At 38.7% G+C, this 18,441-nt stretch overlaps 1 protein-coding gene across 1 annotated transcript in view; it reads left to right on the top strand.

The window, feature by feature from the left end:
- PPP3R1 (protein phosphatase 3 regulatory subunit B, alpha) overlaps window positions 1–18,441 on the top strand; it is a 131,629-nt gene extending 113,188 nt beyond the window's left edge. The window contains exons 3-6 of the mRNA XM_053712112.1: window positions 2,888–3,064; window positions 5,310–5,369; window positions 15,046–15,230; window positions 16,507–18,441. Of these exons, the coding sequence (XP_053568087.1) occupies window positions 2,888–3,064; window positions 5,310–5,369; window positions 15,046–15,230; window positions 16,507–16,554 (470 nt within the window). The 3' untranslated portion in view covers window positions 16,555–18,441. The remainder of the gene's footprint in view (window positions 1–2,887; window positions 3,065–5,309; window positions 5,370–15,045; window positions 15,231–16,506) is intronic.

Raw genomic sequence — 18,441 nt, 5'->3', positions numbered from 1 at the left:
CGTTTGAACCTTTTTTGTTCCATAGATATCAATCTTTATCTTGGAAAGTTCCTTTTGGGTAGCTATTTCCTCGACTCGTAGAGTCTCCAAGTTATCTGTGTTACAATGTGATTCTCCTTATCTGGTCCTTCGTACGGATAAGGTAGTCCTGCGTACCAACCTGGGTTTTTTCCTAAGGTGGTATCTAACAAGAACATCACTCAAGAGATAGTTGTTCCATGCTTGTATCCTAATCCTTCCTCAAAGAAGGAACGTCTATTACACAATATTGGACGTGGTTTGTGCTTTAAAGTTTTACTTACAAGCTACTACAGTTTTCATCAAACGTTCACCTTGTTTGTTGTCTATTCTGGACAGAGGAGAGGTCAAAAGACTTCAGCAGCCTCTCTGTCTTTTTGGTTAAAAAGCATAATTCATTTAGCTTATGAGACTGCTGGACAGCAGCCTCCTGAAGGGATTGCAGCTCATTCTACTAGAGCTGTGGTTTTCACTTGGGCCTTTTTTAAATGTGGCTTCTGTTGAACAGATTTACAAGACGGAGTCTTGGTCTGTGCTTCATACTTTTTCAAATTTAACAAATTTGATACCTTGCTTCTTCGGAGGCTATTTTTGGGAGAAAGGTTTTTTTTTTTTACAGGCAGTGGTACTTAACGTTTAAGTACCTGCCTTGTCCCTCCCATCATCCATGTACTTTAGCTTTGGTATTGGTATTCCATAAGTAATGGATGATCCGTGGACTGGATACACTTAACAAGAGAAAACATAATTTATGCTTACCTGATAAATTTATTTATCTTGTAGTGTATCCAGTCCACGGCCCGCCCTGTCACTTTAAGGCAGGTATTTTTTTCATTTGAACTACAGTCACCACTGCACCCTATGGTTTTTCCTTTCTCTGCATGTTTTCGGTCGAATGACTGAATATGGCAGTTAGGGGAGGAGCTATATAGCCGCTTTGCTGTGGGTGGACTCTTGCAACTTCCTATTGGGAAGGAGAATATATTCCATAAGTAATGGATGATCCGTGGACTGGATACACTACAAGAGAAATAAATTTATCAGGTAAGCATAAATTATGTTTTTTAGTAGCTATCTCTTCTGCTCGAAGAGTTTCTGAGCTATCTGCGTTACAATGCGACTCGCCTTATCTTATATTCCATTCTGATAAGGTGGTTTTGCGTACTAAACCTGGATTCCTTCCTAAGGTTGTTTCAAATAAGAATATTAATCAGGAAATTGTTGTTCCTTCTCTGTGTCCTAACCCTTCTTCTAAGAAGGAGCGTCTGTTACATAATTTGGACGTGGTTCGTGCCTTGAAGTTTTACTTGCAAGCGACCAAGGATTTCCGTCAAACATCTTCTCTGTTTGTTGTCTATTCTGGAAAACGTAGAGGTAAAAAACTATGGCTACCTCTCTTTCTTTTTGGCTGAAAAGCATCATCCGTTTGGCATACGAGACTGCTGGACAGCAGCCTCCTGAAAGAATTAAAGCTCATTCCACTAGAGCGGTGGCTTCCACATGGGCTTTTAAAAACGATGCTTCTGTTGAACAGATTTGTAAGGCTGCGACTTGGTCTTCCCTTCATACCTTTTACAAATTTTACAAATTTGATACTTTTGCTTCTTTAGAGGCTATTTTTGGGAGAAAAGTTCTTCAAGCAGTGATGCCTTCTGTTTAGGTATCTGTCTTGTCCCTCCCGTTCATCTGTGTCCTGTAGCTTTGGTAGCGTATCCCACAAGTAAAGGATGAATCCGTGGACTTGTCATATCTTATAGAAGAAAAGTAAATTTATGCTTACCTGATAAATTGATTTCTTCTATGATACGACGAGTCCATGGCCCGCCCTGTCAATTTAAGACAGATTATATTTTTTTGTTTAAAACCTCAGTCACCTCTGCACCTTTTAGTTTCTCCTTTTTCTTCCTATACCTTCTGTCGAATGACTGGGGGGAGGAGCTATATAGACAGCTCTGCTGTGGTGCTCTTTGCCACTTCCTGTTAGCAGGAGGATAATATCCCATAAGTAAAGGATGAATCAGTGGACTCGTCGTATCATAGAAGAAATCAATTTATCAGGTAAGCATAAATTTCCTTTTTTCTCATATTGCGTGTATGTATGTTGTGTGTGTATGTGCGTGTATGTTTGTTGTGTATGTGTGTATATATATATATATATATATATGTGTGTGTATATATATATGTGTGTGTATATATATATATGTGTGTGTATATATATATATGTGTGTGTATATATATATATGTGTGTATATATATATATATGTGTGTATATATATATATATATATATATATATATATATATATATATATATATGTGAAATGTGTGATGACTCTTGGTTAGAGAAATACAATAAAGTGCATCTGTTGATCTGTGTTTATTTTGAAATAAAGCTTATTGGAAACAACATCCGGACTGTACATTTATTGTATGTGTCTCTATCTTATGCCAGCCATTTCTAAAACTCACCTAAAACTAAACAGTTTTCTATCACAGAATCTGCTAGTGGAAATATTCTATCCTGTGTAGCTTCAGAGACGTGATATATTGTGAAATCTCTGCACTCATTCACTGTTCTACAGATGTACTTGCATAAAGTGACCGATGATCTGCTTAGCTTGTCCACATTAATTACGCCATGTGATCGTGGGGTATTACTGAGCATTAGCAGCATTTTACTGCTTAGTATTGGAGTCAGCATAGTCCTAAGTTAACTTCAGATTTTAATGCTATGGCTGGTACTGGCAGAAGCAAAGGTAATTTAAACTGTTCGCTTCTCATTTTGTTTGAGCAATCCATGGTACAGCCCGATTTAATGTTTTGTATGTGAAATATCCCTGTGCACAATTACTAATGCTCTTTTTGTTTCAGTTGATGCAGATGAGATCAAACGGCTAGGCAAGAGGTTTAAGAAACTTGATTTGGACAACTCAGGCTCCCTGAGTGTAGAGGAGTTCATGTCCTTACCAGAGTTGCAGCAAAATCCACTTGTCCAGCGAGTAATAGACATCTTTGACACAGATGGGAACGGAGAAGTAGATTTTAAAGGTAAGAAATATTCTACTGCAAACTAGCTGGGGAAAAATGACTATTTGTAATATGCCAACATATTCCGTCTAATAAACTATTGGGACTTGCAAAATGGGCTTTTTAATTGATGTTTAGATGTTACCTTCTATACTTAGCAGGTTTATTTAACACTTTTTTTTATAACAAAATGATTCTACTAAAATGCAATGTTGTGGGGGGGTTTTTGGGGGTTTTTTGCAACAAAAATATTTGGTGGTTTTCATTGCTTTTCTTTTATTACCCTCAGGATATTTAATTAAGTTTGGCCTTTTACCCACTTTTTTTTCTTCATCGTACACTCAAAATAAATAAGTAGATTTTATGTATAGTGACATAACTACACCAGATTATGAACCAGTGTTGAAAAAGTGATGTAAAATTAGGGCAGGCTATTGCTGACTCCAGGTGCTTTGCATTTGGATATTGCATCATAATGTGATCATCTTACTCAGCTGTTAGAAAATCTTTCAAGGACAAATCTCAACACTTCTGTCTTGTATAGAAGCCAGACCTTTGTTATTAAAAGTTAGAACGATATGTATATGTCTGCTTTGCAAATTAATATTGAAGTAACGTTTAGTCCTTCAGTTAGTGCTTTAGATATAGTTGATCAGGAAATATTTTTATAGCTCTGTCTGCCTCTCAGCATATATAAAGCACACTGCTGACTTCATGAAGGTGGATCACAGCAAAGAACACTTTTTTTGTGTGTGTGTTTTGTTTATGTATTTATGTATCTCACAAAAACATGCTACACACACATATGTGTGTAAATATTTCATATAATGAATATAGTCTGTGAATAGACAAACAGGAGGTATGGCCTTTGGAGAGTAGTGGTGTGAAAGCTAAGCCTACTTACCCCGCCGTGACTTTGGAGAGATTGTGAGCATGAAAGGGTTAATAGCACTTAACCTCTAATTCCCTTACACCTTTACCTCTACAATGACCTAAACACATACCAAATTAACCCCAAATCGTGACTACACCACCCTAGATTAACAATACTGCCACCACCAAGAGTTTTGAATAAGTGTGTCTTGGGAACCCAATAACTCACACGACTAACAATTAGGTGACTTTAACCTTGTCTCTTCAGAGTGTGAATTCAGATACAAGAGCCCAAAGACCGAATTAGATTATTTGTATGTTAAAGGGACAGTATACACCAATTTTCATATAACCGCATGTAATAGACACTACTATAAAGACTAATATGCACAGATACTGATCTAAAAATCCAGTATAAAACCATTTAAAAACTTACTTGGAAGCTTCCAGTTTAGCTCTGTTTAAAATGTTACTGGAACACCCACTGCAAGTGAGAAATAGCAAACACTCTCCCCCTTCCTTTGCATATGTAAAGACCCTTTACACAAACTGAAGCAAGCTGGAGTAGGTGTACATCGGTATTCTCCTAAAACTTTGAGGCTTGGTTAGGAGTCTGAAAATCAGAGCAATGTTATTTAAAAAAAAAAAAAAAAAACTGTATGGGCTATATAAATGGATCAAACCATTTATGCAAAGAAAAATCTAGTGTATACTGTCCCTTTAATACCAAAATACAAATGCAGGTTACACAGTGCCAAATTACAAAAACAGGAACCATACAAAAGAATAAGAATAAATACAGTTCTTTAAAATAAAATGGGATATAAGCCTACACTTTGAACATATCACTAAGGTTTGTGGGAACTTTTTTAGATGTTTTCTTATGTCCCAGTAAAGTTCTGATATAATCTTGCTATACATTCAATTATATCTGTCTCCCTTTGTCTTGTCACAAACCTTGTAAAATATGACTACCTAGCCCCTCCTTGCAAGTCCTTAACCCACTGTATCAAGAGATGCCATTCACCAGGAGTAGGGAAGTTCTTTAGTTCAATGCATTCTTTAGCAAACACAGGTATTACAAACAGAACATTTCAAATTAACACTGGCAATGCAGGCACCATACCACCTCTGCTGGGTAGCTATTCCAGGTATTGGGCACTACTCCTCATGAGTGTATCATGACAAGGGGGCAATCCCCTTATAAAACTATTCTGAAAACTATGCTGTCATGGTCTGACATTGCTCCTGATTAGAAATGTGCCAGTCCTCCCCTGAAATGCATTTTTGTTTTTTTGCTGTAAAGAGGGTCACCAATTCATTGTGAATTACCAGTAATATAAGATGTTAAAATAAAAATAGTAATTTTTATGTTTGTATTTTCCATTCCTAGAATTTATAGAGGGAGTGTCGCAGTTCAGTGTCAAAGGTGATAAAGAACAGAAACTGAGGTGTAAGTATGCTCTTACGTGAAATTGTTTCTTGATCTGTCATGCACACGCTTGGGTTACAGGGGCATCAAACAAACAAATATATATTATACACATGAAAGCGAGCTATAAAAATGTTGGTTATATATGTATTAGGCATGTGCATTCGGATACTTCATTAGTATTCAAATGCTGAAGAATTCATCTGCTCGCGGCATTCAGCTTTTTTCTGAGCCAGATTTCTCACACAGACTAAAATCTGGATTTGCTATATATCTGAGCTAGATGTATTCCTGTAAAAGATCTGTGCAAACTCAGATCTTTGTGTGTTGCACTTTAACACAAAGAAATCTCACTGAAAAGAGCTGAATGCCGAAACCTGCGACCACGTTCGGCATTTGATCATATCATGAAATGCTGAATACATAGATCTTTTAAAGGGACAGAAAGGTGAAAATTAAACTTTCATAATACAAATAGAGCATGCGATTTTAGTAAATTTTCCTGTTTACTTTTATCTCATTTGTTTTGTTATCTTGGTATCTTGTTGCAAACTATGCCTAGGTAGGCTTCCGGAGCAGCAATTCACTACTGGGAGCTCGCTGGACACATCTGGTGGCTCAATGACAAGACATATATGTGCAGCCACCAATCCGCAGTGGGGGCTATTATAACAGGCATTTGTATTCTAAAACATTTACTCAGAACTATTTTAGATATTAGGAAATTGATAATTTGCCATGTTCTTAGGAAACATATGAATTCATAAAGCCATGGGTCAGGTTCCACCCTGAATTGAAAGAGTCAAACAGGCTTATGAATTTGTCTTCCCAAATGCTGCTTTCTTTTTTGGGATCTGAAGTTCCCTTTTTCAGTACTGTTATTCTCAAATCCTGGAGATTGTGATGTGGTCTGTTGAAATGTTTCCCTACTGGAGTATCTGTTATTTTGTTGGTGATTGTGAAGTGGTAGAGATTCATTCTTTTCCTTAGTTTCCTATATAGTGTCCCCAATTTTTGTCTTTGACTGCAATGAGGTACACCACGTTTGATGAACAGCAAGTGGATTTTGTGTTCTTGTTCTTCGATGGGTTGTGAGATTGTCTTCTTAGGCTGTGGGAGCAGGTTTTGCATGTATGGATTAATCTTCAGGTGCAATTTATATTGATTACTGAAATTTACCTTTAATTTCTGCCATTATTTTTAAGATTACCAACTTTGTTAATTTAGCTCATACAAATAAGTGCACTACTTTCATGGATGAAAGTTAGAGTCCGGAGATGCAGGGAAAGTCTTTCTGCGAAACCATCCCGACTCATATTAACAGCTCCATATGCAATCGGCGTTGACGAGTTTCGCTTCCTGCTTTCTTCACTCGAGTTCATGTCAGAAGCGATGCTATTATCTGTCACACTTGAAGGGCCGTGTTCCTGTTCCATGGCGTAGATTCTGGTAAGATTGTTTCTTATTTTATACATGTATGATAAAGCAAGAAGATAGGGTCACAGCGTGACTTTAAGGGTTAATATCTCCTTAGGGGATTATTGAACAGGAGGGAATAATCTTATGTTTATTTGATTTTATGCTGCTTTTATGTGTGAGATGTTATGGGCTCAAAGGCTGTTATGGAATATACAGGTTTCACTTTGAGAGCCATGCAGCTTACTAGCTTAGCGTGCTTTTTCATAGCAGGGACAGTCCTGAATTGTGCACCATGTGAATCATTTCCTTTTTCCTGACCGGGTGTCTATCAGACAGGAGTCATAAATCTCTGTACTGTCTGGGTCATAGGGGGTGGTGAGTGCCCCAGGCATTGGGGTATAAGGTTTTTTTTAATAAAATAAGATGTTTTATTTCTCTAGTTCTCTGGTTATTGCACTAGCACTCCCTCTATTCCTAATGAGTAATTCCTGTTTATATGGTGAGGAGGCCTTTGTTCTGTCCTCTAAATTATATTCCATATGCCTTGATAATGTGATAATATCAAACATGTTTGATACCACGGAGCCATCATCCTCTGAGGAGTTGTCCAGTGAGGTGCGTACCCTACATTATTATATCTCTACACATGCAGTTTTCTCGTAGCATTGCTGATCCTCCATCTGGAGGGGGCCTTTTTTCACCAGACGGCGGTGTCTGCGGCCTTTAATGCTTTACCTCGCCCTGCTAAGCCAAGCGAAAAGTTACATATTGCACTCCTTCCCAGAGTACATCAGATAATTTATGGGATTTAACTGAGGGTTATCAGAGGATGAAGTTCTTTCTGAGACTTCAGAGTATGAACATTCTGGGTCGGAGTCTGCTGCCTGTAAACCTTCGGCTGCGGAGGAACCAGTCTTTAGTTTTGGAATTTGCGCTTTCTTCTAAGGAAGTTTTTGGCGAATTCAGATTTTTCAGAGGTCAAATTGCCTGATGGATTGGATTCCTTTTCCCCCTCTTCTCCCTTTAACAAATTGTCCACGGTCCTGGACTCTTAATGGAGTTGTGAGGTTCCGTCCCTAAATGGGATGGCGTTATCTTCACCCTTGCTAATCGTACTGCCATCCCCTTTGAGGATAGTTCTTCGTTTAAAGATCCCATGGATAAAAGATGGAAACTCTGTTAAGAAAGATGTTTCAACATACTGGATATTTGTTTCAACCGGCAGCGGCTGTTGCCGCGGTTACTGGAGAAACTACCTTCTGGTGTGACTCCTTATAGGATTTCATCGGGGTGGAGGATCCCCCTCGACGTTACTCAGGAAAGATTTACGGCCTTGAGTGTTATTAATTATTTTATCTGTGCTGCTATTAGGCAGTTTATTAGCTTGAATGCTATGGCTTCAGATTTTTCTGTTCAGGCCCATCGAGCTCTGGCTGAAGTTATGGTCTGTTGATATAACTTCTATGTCTAGACTTCTTCCCTCCCTTTTAAGGGAATGATTTTGTCTAGTCCAGGCCTGGACTCAATTATCTCCACGGTCACAGGGGGCAAGGGTGCCCTCCTACCGCAAGAGTATATGAACTAATTTAAGTGACGATTTTCATTCTTTTCGTTCTGATAAAGCCCATTCCGGTACTATAATAGTCTCCATAGACATGAGAATATTTCTAACAGACCAGAGACGTTGCAAGATAGCTTCAACATGTCTTGCACTCCAGATCTCCTTTAGGCCATCTGTGACTCGTGTGTGGAGGTGTTTGGTCTCATGGTGTCACCTCAGACTTTTGCAACTGCTCATGCTGAACTAGTGGAATGGTGATCATTCGGATCTGTCTCAACAGATTTCTCTGGACAACCAATCTGGAGAATCACTTTTTTGGTGGTTTTGTCCGGATCACTTGTCCTGAGGGATGTCAGTCTCGAGACTATCCTCGGTGATAGTGACTACGGTTGCGAGTCTCAGGATGGGGAGCTGTTTGGGGTTCCAGGAAGGCACAGGATCTCTGGTCTCAGGAGGTAAAGCTCCCTCCTGATCTCATTTTGAATCTTCGGCCAATATACAATGCTTTGAAGGCTTGGCCTCTGCTGGGTTCGTCCCAGTTAATCAGATTCCAATCAAACAATATGTCCTCTGTGGCTTACATCAACCGTCGGGGGGGGAACGAAAAGCTCCCTAGTTTTGAGGGAAGTATCTCTGATTTTGGTGTGTGGGAGACCTGCATTTGTTCGCTTTCAGCAATCCACATTCCGGTTGTGGACAACTGGGAAGCGGATTTCCTCAGCAGACAATCCTTTCATCAGGGAGAATGGTCTCTCCATCTCGAGTGTTTGCAGAGATTTTCAAGATCTTATAACATCTCAATACCAAGCTACCCAGATAGGGGTCGACGTACAGGGATCCTCATGCGGAGCTAACGGATGCATTAGCTGTGCCTTGGAGGTTCAACCTAATTTATCCTTTCCGACCGTTAACACTACTTCCTAGTGTAGTGGCACATGTCAAGCAGGTGTCGGTGATACCGACTGCTCCGTCTTGGCCGCAAGGGATATGTTTCGCGGATCTAGTGGGGATGTCATCATCTCCTCCATGGAAGTTACCTTGTCGCAGGTATCTGCTGACCAAGGTCTCTTTGTTCATCAATGTCTAGATTCTCTGAGGCTGACTGCTCGGAGATTGAACGCTTAGTCCTAGCCAAGAGAGGGTTTTCTGGGAGAGTTTTTACTCTCATTCAAGCTCGTAAGCTGGTTGCTGGTCGCATCTATCATAAGGTGTGGAGGACCCACTTATTCTGTTCTCCAGGATGAACTGGAGAAGGGCTTTTTTGCAAGTCCCCTGAAGGGACAGTTTTTGGCCCTGTCTGTGTTACTGCACAAGAGGTTTGCAGAGCTTCCAAATGAGCAGCCATTTGTTTAAGCTCTGGTGGGATCAGACCTGTTTTTAGATCTAAGGCTCCTCCTTGGCGTTTAAATCTTGTCCTTAAGGTTTTGCAACGGGCTCCGTTGGAGCCTATGCATGAAGTAGACATTTAATTGTTGTCTTGGAAAGGTTCCTTTTCTACTGGCTATTGCTTCTGCGTGCAAAGTATCTGTGATTACTGCCTTGCAATGCGTCCCTCCTTATCTGTCTTTTCATGCCGATATGACTGTTCAACCTCTATGGATCAGATTTGTAAGGCGGCTAACTGGTTCTCCTTACATACTTTTTCCAAAATTTTACAGGTTTGATGTTTTTGCTTCTGAAGCCGCCTTCGGGAGAAAGGTTTTGCAGGCTGTGGTGCCTTCAGATTAGGGTCCCCCTCTCTTTTTTTCCCCCTCCCGTTAGCATTCCGTGTACTCTAGAACTTGGGTATATGTTTCCCACAAGTAAGGAATGCATCTGTGGACATAATTTCATTTCCATCTGTATGGGAAGAGTCAACAGCTCCCGCCCTTGTTCCCTCGGCAGATTGACTGGGGTTATGAGGAAGTGTGGGAGATATTTAAGCCTTTGACTTGGGTGTCTTTGCCGCCTCCTGGTGGCCAGGTTCAGAATTTCCCACAAGTAAAGAATGCAGCTGTGGACTCTTCCCATACAGATAGAAATTAAATTATCAAGTAAGCATAATTTTTTTTTATTATTTATTTACTTAGTAAAAGAACACTATCTTCATTGAGCCTAAATTATTCACAGATGATTAGGATTTGGTCCAAAAATAATAATTGCCCTGGGAAAGCCATTCCACAAATCAAATTAGTTCAATTACTAACACCAGCACAAGGTTCCTTAACTAGTACGGTGTAGAATGTTTTCTTAAAGGGCGCTTTTATGTTTTGTTGTAGACTCATGTAGTAATGAATGTAATTTTCATTCGACTTAAAGGGATATGAAACCCAAACATTTTCATTAGTGGTTCAGACATAAAAAAAAATATTTTATTATTACTTCTATTATCAAATTTGCTTTTTTTCCAATGGTATTCTTAATAGAGATTTCTTAGGTAGGTGTCTGGAGAACTACATGACAGGAAACAGTGCTGACATCTAGAGGTCTTGCAAATGCATAACATTCTTGCAAACCTGCTGCCATGGATAGAGCAAGATTTATCAAGCTCAAGGAGAATTCTCCGGGTAATTTTCCTATGGTTTCAGAGAAGCGCATCTGTGCGTTCTAATTTATCAAAAAAATGTGGGGGGATTGCGCTTCTCCATAGGCGAGCTGGGGGGTAAACATAAATTATTCGAATTAGATTAGTATCGGCGCATTATTTATTAATGAAAATAAGAAGCTATTCTTCATGTAAGTTGTATATGAACCAATAGCAATATTTATACAGCCCCACTGGTAGCTTTAATGCCCCTCTTAAACTGTCATGGAAGAAAATAGATTTTCACTATTTTGTCCTTCTTTATATATATATATATATATATATATATATATATATATATATATATATATATATATATATATATATATATATATATATATATATATATATATATATATATATATATATATATATATATATATATATATATATATATATATATATATATATATATATATATATATTATTTTTGTGTCCTATTATATATTACGTTTGTGCTCCAATATATACGTATATATTTTTTGCACTCCAGTATACATTATCATTGCACTTTGTAATATTATTTTTATGCCTTTTTTCCCCTCTAACATTCTACAAGTGGTAGAGAATAGATTTCTAAAGCTGTTCTCTACAGTAGTTATGGAGAACTGTTAATGCACCCATATGCAGGAAAGCTGTCATTTCTTTTAGGAGAAAATAAATGATGATAAATTTGTAACAATTTGAGTTAATGAGGCGTACTATAGGAAATACGTCTAAAACAATCTAATTTAACCAAGGGTCAAGTCCTACAAAAAAAAGTGTGGGAACTGACCAAGACTTCCACCCCCTTACAATTAATATTGTTTTATACTCGCACACAAACACACATTGTATTTATATGTATATAATCTATACACTTTCGTCGGTGAAAGCAAATTAAATCCAACAAAGGGTTGAATGGTTGCCTTTGGGCCTGAGACGACTCCTCTGTCAGAGTCTCACCCACTTAAGGTGCAATAGTCCTATTTCTGCTGAGGGGAGCTTAATAACCCCAAGCAAGCCAGACAGAAATGTAAGCACCATGTTTTCCACACAGTGTGGGATGATCACACAGCAAGAACATTTCTGACGGGCTTGCATTTAGCCTATTGTAGGAAGTGTTACTGCCCATTACTAGAGGATCTCACTATCCCTCTAACCAGACTGCTCCAGCTCCTCCCACCAACAGCAACTGCAGTGTTTACTGAAGTGTTTGTTCTCTGTCCAGAGGGAACTTCGTTCCTCCTGCAAAAATAGTGCAGGATCTCAGTTACCATGCATTCCCGCTCGACTTGACCCTGTGAATTTAACACTGATTTTTGGTGAGCCTGTGCGCCAAGGAGATCAGGAACAGAATAGGAGAATTTTACAGTAGCACTTTTAGGCACATTTTTGAATTATAAATAGGGGCACTTATTTGTGGGCATTTATTAAGGCGCAAGCATAGGAAAATAACAATGATAAATCTTGCCCGTAGTGTTCCAGATATGTGCAGTCTACTGAGCTTAAGTCCTTGCTTTTCAACAAAATATACATAGAGAACAAAGAAATTTTGATAATAGAAGTTAATTTATAAGTTGGTTAAAATTGCATGCTCTATCTGAATCATGAAAGAAAAAAAATAGTTACATACCCCTTTAAGTCATGGAATAGAAGAATTACATATATCACCTAAAGATATTTGCCATTTACTAGCTTAATCATTTTCTCATTTTGTGAGTGGAGCTGTATGTGTATAAAGCCTAACTTAACATCTAATACAAGGAGTCCACGGCTTCATTCATTACTTGTGGAAAATACAGAACCTGGCCACCAGGAGGAGGCAAAGACACCCCAGCCAAAGGCTTAAACGGATATGTTATGTTAGAGGGTACTCGCTCTTTACCTAAATCTAATGCCTGTGTTTATTGTGAGGCTTCGGTATACCCGCCTGCACAGCTATGTTCCACATGCCTCGATAAAATAGTGTTATCTAAAAGAAATAGGATGTTTAGTACCACTGAGCTTTCCACCTCTGAGGGGTCTCCGTCCCGCGAAGTGCGTTCCTTACATTTATCTCGGATTACACATGCAGCTCCCCAGTGCACTTCTTATCCCCCTTCGGGAGGGGCAATGCTGCCGCCGGATTTTGCTGAGAAGTATCAATCGGCGGTGTCTGTGGTCTTTAGTGCTTTACCTTGTCTGGCTAAGCACAAGCGAAAGGTTAAACATTGCTATCCTTCCCAGGATTCATCTACTTCGTTGGATGTATCTGAGACTAGATTATCCACTGATGCAGAGGATTCTGATACTGGAATCTGTGGCCTATAAACATCTGGTTGCGGAGGAACCAGACTTTAGGTTTAGGATGGAGAACTTAAGCTTTTTATTAAAAGAGGTGTTGGCTACTCTAGAGGTTCCGGAAACGAAGTTACTGGAGGAACCTACTATTCCTAAGCTCGATAAGGTTTAAGAGAACAGGGTAGTGCTCCAGACTTTCCCTGTTCCCGTAAAGATGGTGAATATTAAGAATCAATGGGAGAGACTTTGATAGTCTTTTTTTTCCCTTCGGTTAAATAATTGTTCCAGATTCACAGCTAGAATTGTGGGGATCTGTCCCTAAGGTAGACGGAGCTATCTCCACGCTCGCTAAGCACACCACTATCCCGCTTGAGGATAGTTCGTCTTTTAAGGAACCCATGGATAAGAAATTAGAGACCCTGTTAAGAAAGATGTTTCAACATACAGGGTTCGTTTTTCAGCCGCGGTCGCTGCAGTGGCGGGAGCTGCTACCTATTGGTGTGACTCTGTCAGAAATGGTCGAGGTAGAGACTCCCCTCGAGGAGATACAGGAAAGAATTAGGGCCCTGAGGGTTGCTAATTCGTTTCTGTGATGCTAATATGCAGATTATTCGCTTGAATGCCAATGTTCTGGCCCGGAGGGCTCTGTGGTTGAAGTCGTGGTCTGCTGAAATGTTGTCCAAATCTAGATTGCTTTCTTTTCCGTTAAAGGAAAAGATTCTCTTTGGTTCAGGTCTGGACTCTATCACATCCACGGTTACGGGGGACAAGGGTGCCTTTCTACCACAGGATAAGAAGAATAAACCTAAGGGTCTTAATTTTCGTCCCTTTCGTTCGGACAAGTACCAATGACGGCAACCTGCTGCGAAAACCGAGCATTCCAAGGGATCTTGGAAGCTTTCTCAGTCTTGGAATAAAACCAAGCAGAGCAAGAAGCCTGCCGAGACAAAAACGGCATGAAGGGGCAGCCCCTGATCCGTCTCTGGATTTCATGGGGGCAGACTATCTCTTTTCGCGGAGGCTTGGATGAGAGACGTACAGGATCCTTGGGTTCTGGAGGTTGTTGCCCAGGGTTACAGGATAGGTTTCAAAACTCATCCTCCCAGGGGCAGATTCCTCTTGTCAAATCTATCGTCAAAACCAGAGAAACGAGATGCCTTTCTAGAGTGTGTAAGGGATCTCTCCTCTTTAGGAGTAATTGTGCCGGTACCTCTAGCAGAAAGGGCTCTAGGGTATTATTCAAACCTGTTTGTGGTTCCAAAGAAGGATGGATGGTTTGGAGAGCTGTGGCTTCTTCTTTAGCCTTTAAGAATGAGGCATCTATGGAGCAGATTTGTAGGGCGAGTACCTGGTCCTCACACACTTTTACAAAATTTTACAGATTTTACGTTTTTGCTTCAGCTGAAGCTGTTTTTGGGAGAAAGGTTTTGAAGGCTGTGGTGCCCTCAGTATAGGGTCCGCCTTGCTTTTTACCCTCCCGTTTTTTCATTGTGTCCTCTAGAGCTTTGGGTATTTGTTTCCCACAAGTAATGAATGAAACCATGGACTCTCCTCATGCTTACCTTATAATTTAATTTCCATCGTTACGAGGAGAGTCCACGGCTCCCGCCCAGTTGTCCGTTGGGCGGACCTTAATTTCTTTTGTTTTTTCTTCTGGAACCATTTATACCCTGATATTTTTTCTACTGTTCCTTGTTCCCTCTGCAGAATGACTGGGGGATGAGGGGGGCCGTGGGGGAGGTATTTAAGCCTTTGGCTGGGGTGTCTTTGTCTCCTCCTGGTGGAAGTAATGAATGAAGCCTTGGACTCTCCTCGTAACGATGGAAATTAAATTATCAGGTAAGCATAATTTGTTTTATCATTTGTTGTATTAATTTGTCTGTCTCTTGTAGTTGCTTTTCGCATATATGACATGGACAAGGATGGCTATATCTCCAATGGTGAGCTTTTCCAGGTGCTGAAGATGATGGTTGGAAACAATCTGAAGGACACCCAGTTACAGCAAATAGTAGACAAAACGATTATTAATGCAGATAAAGATGGCGATGGAAGAATATCCTTTGAAGAATTCTGTGCTGTAAGTGTTACATTTCTCGTTACAAATAGGAATCTACATTCTGCAGTTTCGTTCGCTGTCGAATGTGAAAGATGGCAGGTGTTTCCAGCATTAGGCTCTTTTCTTCTTACTAACATCAGGATTTGCTAAATGCTGCGATCGGCCGCTTCCTTTTGCATTCGGCAGCTTAGCAAAACTGCTTAATGCACATCGCTAGTTACAAACATGTCATTTGATGACCTTGTACACATGTTTTGATATAGTCTAGGCATTTTCAGTTTAAGGCCTGTGTTTAAATATTAGTGGTGGTAGTGGGGTTTTTTTATAGAGTGAGAGGGGCCTTAACCCTTTTACTGCTGAGATTCCACACCCTCGTGCTGAAGCAGTTTTAATCTTTTTTACTCTATCTATATGAACATCAATTCAAATCTAGTTAAACAAATCATGTCTTTTAGTAGACTAAACACTCATTGCTTTAGTTAAATGCAAAATCATTTCAATTTTGCTATGCAGCAAATAGCATGGAAACCATTATTTCTTATATTTCGGTCAAATACTTTCCACATTTAGCATACTATCAGCTTTTAAAAACCTCACAATTTATGGTAGTATAACTATTTTTAAAAACTAATTTTTGGAATAAAATTCTATTTGTTTTTACCATCACAAAATATGCAGACAATGAGAAGGATTTATTTAACAGCATGCCACTTTGCTGTGTATAGTTATGCAAACATCATTAATATATTGTAAAGCTGTGGTTGTGGATTTACCAGCACTTTAATTCCTGCCATGAGAATTGAATGGAGCATTAGTAAACCACACTTAAAAAAATAGAACACATTTACAATAGTTGTTGCTGTAACAAAGATTATTTCAAGAATGCTTGGGATATGCATAAGCCTATCCTGAAAATAAAATCTGCCCTTAAGATACCCGTGGAGAATTAAAATGTTGGTTAATCTTTGGTAAGACTACACATTGTATGTGCCTTAAGTAACAAACGGCAGAATGTGGTGTGAGATGACTGTCACACTGATGTATGTGTGATAATTACTGAAATGCTTTTGAACACTCTTGTATACTATATGTTTGGATAGGGATTATTTTCTTAAATTTAGTCTAGTTCTAGGAAATGATTGACCACAATAAGCGTGCTCTTCCCTTCACCACTAAATATTTAAGTCATTATGGTTAGCACTGTTATTGTATTGGATATCAATGATAACAAGGGATTATATTAAATCTTGTTAGAGTTAAACTTCCATAAAGTATGTTGCTTTGTCCTCTGTTCCAGGTCGTAGGAGGTTTAGATATCCACAAAAAGATGGTCGTAGATGTGTGACTTCACAACTGCACCCAACACTTTTGCTTTCTTCTCCATCTCTGAAGATCTGCTCAAGACGTCCAGCAATGCTCTGTGTATTTTAAATGGAAGTATTTTTCTCTGTGAAGCCACATTTTCCATCATGAGCCTCATGAAGCCAACTTAGTGTTATTGAACTTTTGATTCTCTCAATAACTCAGTGTAGCACTTTAAAGTCTGAAGGACAGCAAGGTGGGAAGAGCATAATGTGGTGGTGATAAGGGAGTTGGCTTTTTATTTATTTTTTTCTCCATCTTTTATAACAAGGAATATATATATAGCTTTCTAAGTAGTGATTAGGTGAAAGTTAATTTAATATACTTGAGTTAAATACAAAACTAGATTACAAAAGTGCCAAGCAGAACATAACCCGTTCATTACATGAATATAAATCCTTACTTTTATTTCACACCGTTTTATATATATATATATTGTAGAAGAATGTATACTTTACACTGTTTGGTCATGGATTTTCTTTTCTTTTTTGTGATTTTTTTTTTTTTCTTCTTCAAATGTTTATATGTTAACTGGTTTGATCAACACTTGTTTCCTGTCTACGTTACATTTTTTTTTTTTTTTTCTAACACCGGAAAATTGTTTGTTTTATTTATACATTTTAATATGTTACCAGGGACTATATCTCTTGCTTTCTAAAATGTAGCTGAATGTTACTGCCAAGAGAAGAACCCTTTGTGCACATTGCAACTGTACAGAGCTTGAGGGCCACTTCATACAGCTTTTCATAGTTTCTGAGGGGAGCCACTGCATCTTTCATTGATATCATGAATGCAGCTGCTGCATTGGATAAATTCTAAGAGGAACTGTCTTTTGTAATGACCAACTTGATTTACATAACTGTCGGTGCTAAATGTCATACTGGCACCTATGATGATTTTTTTTATATATGTGGGGGGAAAAAAACAAATATGTTCCCTTTAAAGTCTTTGTATAAGAAATGAATGCCCCACCAAACTGAAGGATACAAGCTACTGCAGCCAGCATGACTGGTAATATTTAAATACATGTATATTGGGTATAGATGAAAATAAGCTGTTTTTTCCTTCTCAGTCTTTTTACCTGGAAAGATCACCCATTTTCTGTGTTTGTGTCGATATTACATTTGTGTGATATAAAAGTAGAGACCCTTTTTCTGCTCTGGTACTATTGGCTGGAAGATTTAAAAAAAAGTTATGACTGTACATTTTTTGAAGCATTTTTAAAACCTCTTAAAACTGTCCGGTTTAATTTCCCCTGTATTCAAGCACCAATCTGCCATAGTTGTTCCTTCAACTGAGTGCTTCACATCATGGGCTCTGTCTGTGCGAGAGAAATTCAGGTGCTTGATGTCTTTGCATGACATGGAGTTTGCATGTAGATCGATTTGAAATGTTCCTCTTGTTTACATAATTTGCATCATATTAAAAAAGAAAATTGCCAAACGTTGGTATATGTTAATGTTCAATAATAAAAATAAATCTCCACTACATGTAACTTTCTTCCTCTGGATCAGTACATGGTTCATTATCCCAGCCAGTGGTTCTGTTCCGTTGTCAGCCATGTGTTCTGCTTCAAGGGGAAACTAGTCTCTTGTGATTTTTTTTTTTTCTCCTTTATTTTTGTACAGAAGTTGTGTTACAAACATTTTAGCATATGCTTTCTTTCTCTTGCTTGTGCATATCTTGGCTGGCGTATATAAAAAAAATAGACTAACCTTTTTCCTTTGTTGGAGAATTATTGTTTTTTTTTTAGTTTGTGTGGGGAAAATGGTTTATGTTGAATGTTTAATTTTTTTCCTCTGCATGCTATATAACTTGTAGGAACATTAGAATTCTTCATACTGTATGAATAAAACATTGAAACTTGTTA

This window comes from Bombina bombina, chromosome 4 (genome assembly GCF_027579735.1).
Source record: "Bombina bombina isolate aBomBom1 chromosome 4, aBomBom1.pri, whole genome shotgun sequence".
Taxonomy (NCBI): Eukaryota; Metazoa; Chordata; class Amphibia; order Anura; family Bombinatoridae; genus Bombina; species Bombina bombina.
This window is presented reverse-complemented; position numbering and strand designations above follow the sequence as displayed.